The 10721-nt window shown below is 38.2% G+C and overlaps 1 protein-coding gene across 1 annotated transcript in view; it reads left to right on the forward strand.

Moving 5' to 3' along the window:
• Positions 1–9088, forward strand: part of nxph1 (neurexophilin 1) — a 70567-nt gene extending 61479 nt beyond the window's left edge. Inside the window, exon 2 of the mRNA XM_059350486.1 lies at positions 8013–9088. Within this exon, the coding sequence (XP_059206469.1) occupies positions 8013–8768 (756 nt within the window). The 3' untranslated portion in view covers positions 8769–9088. The remainder of the gene's footprint in view (positions 1–8012) is intronic.
• The last annotated feature ends 1633 nt before the right edge of the window (positions 9089–10721 follow it).

The raw sequence follows: 10721 nt of genomic DNA on the forward strand, positions 1-10721 counted from the left end.
GCCTTAACCTTGTCAGCAATTTATGCAGTGAAATAGTTAGAGGGAGTCTTTTGTCATTGTCTGAAGGATGCACCTTTTTAAGGACAGAAGGATTCTCAAGAAGGCTCTGGGATGTTTGCTCTTGGCATCTAATATGGAATTGAATCTCTGCTAGCATGACTTTGATACTTTGCACTTGAAGATTGTGTTATTCAAATGAAAATACAATGAATGCACAAACTATAGAGATGTCTATAGATAAAGGACTAAGGAGGACTCTAGTCGCTTTGTGACCAATCATGGCATGCTGCAGGGCATGGGCTGGGGACACACAGTTTTGAACTTCTGAAATTTCAAACTTGGGAGAGCATCAGCTACACAATTCTCTTGACCAGGGATGAAGGTAGCTCACAAAATTAAGTGATTTAAAAGGCATGTCCACATTAAACATCACAAGACTGGTTATAATGGGTATTTTAAAGCAACCTATTAAATAAAGAATCCCCCAAACCAATGGAAGGGGCTGCATCAGTAAGGAACAGGAGAGAATCTGAGGACTCGACATTATAAATAAACAAAATACTTTTCTATTTGTCGCATAGAAAGGACCAGAACGGCAGATCTGAGCAACAACATTCATCTAAGATTCCAGTGCCTTTAAGATTTTGAACAGAATTAGCCAATGCTAGCAAGCTTGAAACAAATGAACGGCCGGAAGAGATGATGCAATAAGAGATCTCTTTTAGAGAGTGTGGAGGGACCTACTGTTTTCTCTTCTGAAGGTGGGACACATAACTCATAGAATAGGCTTTTCACTGTTTCTTCTGCTTCTGACAATGTGTCAAAAATGCAGGGGCTACTGTGGCAACCAAATGGCAGTTTAACAGAGAAGTATAATTTGGAACATCATTTCACACTGAAAACATGCCATTGAGAGGAGTGGAGTGGCATGACTTTGAAAGCATCGGTAATGTCTGCTGTCCCTTGTCATGCACCGACATATGCAGACTTAATTATTTGGACAGCATTATCGACAGAAGCATAGAGCAAGGGAAAAGGTTCTTGGGGAACTAAGCTATTAATACTTGGAATGGAAGAATTGTGAGGAGCCGATAGATCAATGATGAGACATTTATTGTCTGAATACTTCTTGGTAGCTACACCTATGGGGCTTACTCTGAAAATGGAAATGGGGGATTTAGAAAATCAACCTATTTTTTTAACCTCTTTTGATAGGAGCACATCTACAACTTCTGGTTCCTGACTGCAGATTTTTTTAGACAGTGTCACTTTTGGTAGCCAGCATATCCCTGCTAGGAAACCTTGGATTAAACCAGTGATAAGGTAGTTGACAAAGCATCTGTTTGGGTGATTTGAAAGATCCTTGGATAGAGCTGGGACATTCACTGGAGTCGAGGGATGGTTCATGTTTATTTCCCTGATTTTGCAGAACGCAGCTTCCTGGGACAAACAGAGCATTGGTGGGTGTCCCCTCACCAACTGTCTATTCTAAAGATGGCTTACAGAAATTAACACTGGACTTTTTTGGCTGAGGCTGATGTTCTGGGTTCTGATCGCTTCAGTCTTTTAGGAGGGACATTGACTGCTGGTTTTAGAGAAGTTAGTTGGGAAGCAGAGCGCTTCTTTGTGCTGCTTTTCCTTTGGGAGGAGGACTGTTGCAGCTGTGGTTCAGTTGGTAGAGTGGTCGTCTACTGGTCGGAGTGTTGGTGGTCCGATCCTGTAGTATAAAGCACTTTGGGTAAAAGCGCTATATAAGTGCAGTCCATTTACTGTTGAACTCTTGGGCACTAACAGATGTTTCTTGCATTTGGAGGAAATTGCATGGAGTTGAGATGTTTCACGCATAGAGCGTTTCCAGGATACGGTGCAAGGGCCAACCAGCAAGCCACTAGTGTAAGTGCGGAAGCTGCGGCATGGCAGAGGTGCTTCTGCTTTATACCAAGTGAACCTCAGCAGTCTGAACTTGAATTTCTGGAATAAATTCTTCCCCGGAGGTCTGAGACTCACTCTATGAATCAGAGATAGCAAAAGACATAGCGACCAACAGAGCCACAGGGTAAGGTAGCAATCACATGAGAATAAAAGCATACTAAGAACTTGATACAGAGTTGAGAGAGCAGGTGGCAATACAGATGCAGGGCAGCAGCAGCATTGACAGACAGAGGGAGAGCTGCAGGATTTTCTCTCAGCTTAAATAGACCGCCAAATTGGAGGTTGTGTTTTGGTAGAGAATGTATGAGGAGTTAGACATGTCATGGGTATATGGCAGAACAGCTCCAGTTGACTGCCTGAACTAGCTTGCAGGCATTGCTACATTTAAAAAAAAGATGCTGATGTACTGCTGGCTTGTATCATCATTTTTATGTTGTTTTCTACAGCTGAAGACATATGCAAGGACTGCATTTCTGTGAGGATTTAGATTTAAACAACAACAAAAAATATGATTCTCCTCAGAGCAACTGCATCTCAATTGCTATGTATTCTGTTTTTATGTTCATTTTTAATCAATTCTATTGAATGCTCTGTAAGAAAAGGGACTTTACCAGATCCTCTTCATAAGCAGGCACATTATCATAAATCCATCCCAACGTAATCCTCACCCTCCACCATCCTGGGATATTCTTCAATATGAGAAGGCCACCTCACCTGTTTGAATAGGAAATGATTGCTGAGCGTATCTGCCTCACGCAGCCAAGTGCTCTATGAGTTTAACCCTTCAGACTAAAGATAGATCCTTTGAGACCCTCTTCAGCTCCACTGAGTGGGCTTTTAACTTCAGTCAGCTTCTGTTACTTCTCTTTTGATTTTCCTCATGTCTAATATAGAACACATTCTCCAGGGAGTGACTGGTTTATATTTAACAGTCTACTTAGTGCTCAATTAGGTCTGAATGTAATACATTTCCATTGAATACTTTTTTTTCCAAATTAACACCTTTATTCCTTGATTTGCAACTATGAAATCCAAAGCTTGTTAGCTAATGATAAGTGCTAATTTTGTCATTTTCCACATTTAGTCTATTGATGAAAATTAGTACCAGTTTAGTCACATACGGTTATAACTAGACTAAGTTTACATTACCACATTAGCATAACTTGACATTGTGTTGTTGGCATTTTGTGTTGCTTTTTTTTTTTTTTTTTTTTTTACAATTTTTCAATTTTTACAATTTATTACATATTAGCTAATTTATCACATACAGTTTCTAATGGTGAATGGAATCTTAAACTAATGAGGTGATTATAGTGCACATAGGGGAAGCATGTAAGCAAAGAGCATACACTAAAATGTGTTTCCAGACCATCCCATCCAATCCCATTCAAACAAGTATTTATAGCCACAACAACACAATGGATTGAATCGTTTAATCCTCTCACCCAAATGATGCTGCTTATTGCAATAATATCCCTTTAGCAAACATCTAGAGGGAATATTGGTTGACTGCCTTGGTTGACATTAGTCCTGTACTATTTCTTATAAATTCAGCCAACTGAGAATAATTTAAAACTCATGTCATAAGTGAAGACCTTACTGTTACTATGACAATGTATGTTCACCATACCTTTCTATTTTTAAGAGATTAACTCAAACTTCTGGCATAATATCACAAAGGCAAAATGGTGCTTCATCGGCTAAATTAAAAACTGAAACAATTGTAGTTATTTTCACTGACAAAGTTACCATTTTTTCTGATGATGCCACTTAATAGTTTCTTCTAGGTTCTATGGTTGCATAATAGGTTACATTGAGACTTAGAGTGTACGGCCAATAATTGCAAATTAATCACACATTTTTTATCCATTCTAAATGGACCTTAAGAGGATATTTTTCCAATTTTTAATACTTATCAACATGGGAATTAAATGGACACATATGCTGCTTTATGCAAAATTGCGTTCATTATGATTGGAACAATCCAAAAGAATGACAATGTTTTAAACAGCTCAACACTAAATGATTGAGCTCATCACCACAACAACAGACACATTGTACAACAGGTTCACTGGTCAGTTAAATAAGATCGTTCTCTGGATCCTTCACACTTAAAGTGAATAATCTCACACAGTGTAACTGTCTAACCTCACATGGAGATAATAAAGTATCACACACCCCCTTCTGCTAAGTGGAATCAATAAACTAAAACAAATAATTAAAGTGTGCATGTACCGTGAGGAGTGAAATGTGAAGGGTGAGGGGGAGGAGTCTCTCTGTGGTATCTGAGACTGGACGTCTCCGTGGTAACCCATTCACATCTACAGTAACTTTGGTTTGTTGAAGCTGACTCTGCCATTCAAAAGACATTCTTTCTGCTGCCATCCACAATGTTACTACAGCATTAAAAGATATTTGCGTTTTCGCGTTAATTTTCACAGCCTTAATTTAAACACAATGGTGCTTTGAGCCCAATGCTACCACCAGCTAGCTTACATGCTCACAATGATAATTCTGACATGTTGATGTTTAACATATGAAATATGCACCATGTTTGCCATTTTTCTTTGGTGCATTAGCGTGCTTAAAATACAATGAATAGCTGATTAACGCCAAATTCAAATAACAGGAAACGGAGTTTAGAGCACAAAATGTCACTCTTCAGGTGGGCATGAGTGGAGGGGGATGGGTGAAACAAGGGTTTCTGTCCCATGTTAAAGCAAAAGTCAATGATGTTATCAGAAATACCATCAGTTAACGTCTGTGTGTCACATTTTTACATTACATACAGAACTTTTTTCCAGTGCTCGTGTCATCCTCATAACGTCTTAATTTTCAACATTTACATGCATTTATTTTACCTTATAACTATCTTTTATAACACCTATCCAGGAAGTTTAAGCCCTAACCTTAGAAGTGTTTTTTGTGTGCAGTCATCAGTAAATGGAAGCCTTTTATCCAAACTGACTGGTTTTGTTTTCAGCAAGTGCCCATTGAATGGGATGATTACAGTCTTCTCAGGTTGAAAATTCCATTCCATCATCTGATAACATTTGAAACGGGTGCATGAACAGCAGCTATAGCTGATGTAATTAGTTTATTTATAAACCAAAGTATGTGTGAAACAGAAAGCTGGGGAATAATAAATCTCTACATAATTTCAATGCTTTCCACCCAATGATTGTCAATGTATGTCAACCCCATGGTGGCATAAGTGGAAAAGTCAAAGTCAGTAGGATTTGTTGTGAGGGGAACATGAATATGTGCACCAAATGTCATGCAATCCATGCATGAATTATTTTTATATTAGTTGTTGTTTATAGTGTATATATATATACACACACAATTGCTCATACTAACTATCCAAGTCAAATTGACCTGTTAAGGGGTAGGACTAGATCAGTTTTTTTACTTCCTCCTACCCCCTTTCAAGCTTGCAGAAAGTGTGTGTTTTTTTTAATTTTTTTGCTTTTTTGTTTTGTTTTTTATTTATTCATCTATTAATATTTAAACTTGTTTTTTTTGCTTGCATGTTTGAAATAAAGACAATCAATTCATTGAGAATAACCACTCCACAAGTATTCTTCAAACACAAGTCATAGGACCATCTACATGATTCATCATCCAGTTTGAACTGTGAATTTCAGTCAAATGTCAAGTGTTATATTTAGTGTAATCAGACTGGAAAATAACAGAAAACCTTTGAGGCCACCTTCATTCAATGAAGGAAAAGTTTAAACCAAGAGAGAAAAAGAGAACAAAGTTCTCAAAAAGAAAAAAAATTTCATCCATTCTATCCGATCCAGTTATTACAGTTAAAATTTTGGCCACGAGTAGAAGTAGTTCAACACAATTACTGTTACAAATGTATTATTTTTCCGCTTTGATCTGTAACTTGGAGTCTCCTCAAAATCATATCATGATTTATATTCTGTTGCCAAGTCTGTGACACACTTTAGAGTACAGGTATATTGTCCTTTTAATGGTTACTGTTAATCTTTCTGTATACCCCATGCTGTTAAGAGATGTGCTGTTAGGCAATTCAATTGAAACTGATTTGTAGCGAAACCTTATTTTCCAAGTATCGATCCTGGCGGCAAACTAGAAAATGCAAAAACCTCAGCAAGACAGATCCGCTGTCATGTCTCACAGAAGAAATCAGGCAGGCAACGACACATACCTCCACCAGGGGCCTGTATGAGCCTAATCCCACTCATCTGTGCTAGTGAAAACCCTTGGGTTCATCAATCATCAATTCAAGGAGCACTCTTTAGTTAATAGTCTGCTCTTTACCCTCTGAACGGCCACTGCATTTATCTGTGTGAGCAAGCAGATACTCCCTCTATTTGGCAGTGGGAGGAGATGGGAGCAATATGTTTTACTTTGATTGCTGTATTCTTTCTCTCGCTCAGCTTGCTTCACGATAATTCCCATTTGGAGCTGTCTGTTATCATGATTTGAAATTGGACCTTGCAGCAAAGACCGATCTCTCTAACCCCCAAACAGAATACATTTGATTGGTCAATTTTGTGGAAAAAGGCATAGTTGAATGTGAAAGTCAATATTTCCTGAATGATATCGATGATATATAAGTAATATCCCATATCTCATCATATTTCACCCAATGCAGAAGTACGTTATTGTATTGGCAGAGCCAGCTTAAACCTTTCTACAGCCTTTTAGCTGACAGGACCCGCAACCAACATCCTTGAAATTCCACAGAATTATTCAACATTATGTAAAAGACAAAACTCAATAAATACACGTCTATTAAATAAAATAAAAAAATATGTACAAGACCTACTGGTAGGTAAAACTAGTGGCACTGGGACTGTTCATTTCTAGAAACATGTGAGTGAATGAATGAATGAATGAATGAATGAAAAGCTTTTGGTAACGCTTTATATTAAGGTCCTTGTAATAACCATTAATTAACAAGTAATAAGGCATTGTTCTCGCTTTAGATCCCTTTAGCTGCAAAAAGCATAGTTAACTGTTAACAAGTGCATAGTTAACTTATAATAGATGAGCAATAAAGTATATTTTGATATCAATAAGCAAACAAAAGATTAATAAAGGCGTGGCAAAGACGTAATGGGTGGGTTATGGGTGTTTGTAATGCTATTATGAAGTATTATAAGATACTCATGAGGCTTTTATTAATGTTCTTATTATACATCTCTTATAGCCTGCTATTAGCTGTATTATAATGCCATTATTAACACTTATATAGGCTTATAAACACACAGTAATGTTAATAAGCATCTTGTAAGGACTTACAAGGGCCTTATTACTTGTTAATTAATGGTTATTACAAGGACCTTAATATAAAGCGTTACCAAGCTTTTTTTCAAACATACACATTAACATTAACAATCATACATACATACATACATACATACATACATACATAACCCTAGATACTGTACATTTTGTGAAGATATACACACACATAAACACACGTTTACACATACACACAAAAAAACCTCCAGGCAATACAAAAAAAACACTATCCAGTAAATGGAGTTAACATGTACAGCAGGCTTTCAATAGGCAACATATATTGTATATAATGTGTTGCGTGGAATTTTGGGGATTTCGAGTTGTTATTGATTCATGTAACATATTGAGCTCTGTTGATGGTCGGTAGAGCTGGCAGTTAAAGGTTTGACCACCAATGGCACTATGGAGAAATGTTTAATGAGCCAATGTCTTTGTTGTTTGTATGCCGTACTGAACTAACACCCAGACCATGATGCACATGAATGCACATGACATAATACACTGTTGTTTAATGCTATTCACAGTTGCACAGTCAGGAAATTGCGTCCGTACAAAATAAAGCACCCACTTAAATCCCTTTTGTTGGCATATTATTACATTACTAAGTTGCTGTCACCTAATTATTTCCTTAAAGAACAATTTAATTTGGTACTAATTATAAAGAATCAAATTTTGAACTGTTTGATTACCAATATGTGTTCCATTCTATGTTTACAACAGTTTACACTAGCAAACTATTGGAATTATTGGAATTAATTATGTAGTCAACCAATTGTTTTTTTTCCCTTCTTCCACAGGTTACAAGTGCCCATGCCTCAAAATCGGAAATTGTCAAGGCAGGAAGCCCCAAATCCACACTAAAACATATATGGACAGAAAGCAGTAAGGATTTGTCCATCAGTAGGCTGCTGTCACAGACTCTACATGGCAAAGAGAACAGCACAGCATTGGACCTTCGCTATGACACTCCAGAGCCCTACTCTGAGCAGGACCTGTGGGACTGGCTGAGGAACACCACAGACCTGCAGGACTCGAGGCCGCGGGCTAAACGGCGGCCAATAGTTAAGACTGGGAAGTTCAAGAAGATGTTTGGCTGGGGGGACTTCCATTCTAACATCAAGACGGTCAAACTCAACCTGCTGATTACCGGTAAGATTGTGGATCATGGCAACGGCACCTTCAGTGTCTACTTCCGCCACAACTCCACAGGCCAGGGCAACGTGTCTGTCAGCTTGGTCCCTCCAACCAAGATAGTGGAGTTCGACGTAGCGGCGCAGCAGTCCGTCATCGACGCCAAGGACTCAAAGTCCTTCAACTGCCGCATAGAGTATGAGAAGGTGGAGAAGGGTGCCAAGAACACACTCTGCAATTTCGACCCATCCAAGACCTGCTACCAGGAGCAGACCCAGAGCCACGTCTCCTGGCTCTGCTCCAAACCTTTCAAAGTCATCTGTATCTTCATTTCCTTCTACAGCACTGACTACAAACTGGTGCAGAAGGTGTGTCCGGACTATAACTACCACAGTGACACCCCCTACTTCCCTTCTGGCTGATGTTCCTATACACTCAAATAGAAATAAGTGGATGAGTGGAGCACAGACTGGGGTTTCTACCCATCCCAGAGAAATGTGTACGGTAGCTGTACTGTCCCTAAACCTGTTCATACCAGAGAGTCAGTCATTCCAACTACTTTTACGTTTTAATGTTCTGAATTTTGCATATACTGTTAAACAATTAGAGGTGTTATATAGGACTGTAATATGCTTAAAATTACCTGAAAAACTAGGTGATTACTATAATTAACAGATAGCATTTTGTTCTTAAATTATGTTTTGTCCCTGTTTGCCCCATGTGTAGATAACAGAGCGTATTGTTCCTTATGTTATCACTATTAAACTGTGTCCTTTGTTGTTTGCTTTATTTTCTTTTCACACTATTTTCGGAATAGATATTAATAACCTTGTTTTCCTCGTTTAGCATATTTCATATACAATGCATTAACTCTCTGGACAACAACATATGGACTGATTGCCCCTGCTGTGCTATTTACGCTCTGCAGTTTATCCTGCATAACTGGAAAACAAAATTAACTCCTCATTTGAAAAAAAAAAAAAAAAAAAGAATTGAACGTTTTTACAAAACGTGCAAGGCAGCTGAAGAGGACAGTGAAGATTTAATTGTGAGTGTGATGCTGGATCTGAGCAGATTTCTCCTTCAGGCCAGTTTCAGAAAATGTGGTAAATCATTCAGATACCGCGACACTGTCAATCTTCAGCTGTTGTCAGAGTATTCCTGCTAGTACAGCTAGATGTTGTTGGGTGATTGGTTCATTCTCAGCTAATTGAATGTCTGATTACCTGATTGATTGATCAGTGGGTCGTTCGTAGGGGATTGGGCTTGCTCATTGTCACTTAATATATCAAATGTAATGTATTGAATTCTATATCTTAGAGCCTAATTTGTATGAATGGTTTGTATTGTACATAGTTTATCCCAACTGAGCTGCTTCTGTACATGCCCCCCATGAGCTGTGTGTTTCCCTATTCCTGCTAAGCCCTCTTGTTCACTCCATTTATGCTCGTTCTTGGTTCCTCTAACAAAGAAAATGATGTTGCTTTCCTAAATGTGAATTTCTTGAAATCAGCAATCCTGTACAGAAGTTGTAAAACTGACTAAATATATTAAAGGTATTCATTGAAATTTTCTTTATTGGGGGTGGGGGTGGGGCTGTGGAGATGTACATATGAATAAAAGAAAACAGTACATTTTATCAATTGAATGTTGGTATGTGCAAGTTCTTTCTGTGGGTGTTGCTGTAATAATATGTCAGTAATTACTTGTTTAAGTCACATGACATGACATATCACTACGCCTGGCTATTTGAAGCTGTTACCAACATCAGACTCCAATGTGAAGTCATACAATGAATTTCAACAAAGTTGTTCCCAGTTCCCAAGAGGCTTTATGGAACAATTAGGAAGCAGAAAATATGGTGTGTACTGTGTTGTTATTACAATATATTATCACATATTATGACTTCAAGTCCACCTTAGTCTGAGCAGAAACTGGTTGGCTGCAAATCTCTGAAGATACAAATCCATGCATTGATTTCATAACCCTATCTGCCAGTATGCTGAAAGCTCTCCAGCACTTGGGAGTCCCATGCCATAGGTGGAACCTGGTCTCACAGGAATCCGTGAAATAGCCACGGATTTCGCTTAACTCAAAATCCGTGGAATAGCCACGGAATCACTCAAATTTCCGTGAAACTGACACGGATTTCGCTACAATGCAAGTTAATGACAGTCATATCCCGTGGCTATTGGTTTGTTCCAAGTCACGTGACTTTCAAGGTCCTGGCGGTCAGAACAAAAAACATGGCAGACAGTTCTCTCATTTTTGGTGAAAAAAATAAATATTTCTGCATAAAAATGGATTTTGATCACATTTCTAGAAAGAAATATAGGTTTTATTTTCTAAATATTCACTCAATGAATGTACATAAT

This window comes from Centropristis striata, chromosome 14, assembly GCF_030273125.1.
Source record: "Centropristis striata isolate RG_2023a ecotype Rhode Island chromosome 14, C.striata_1.0, whole genome shotgun sequence".
NCBI classification, from domain to species: domain Eukaryota; kingdom Metazoa; phylum Chordata; class Actinopteri; order Perciformes; family Serranidae; genus Centropristis; species Centropristis striata.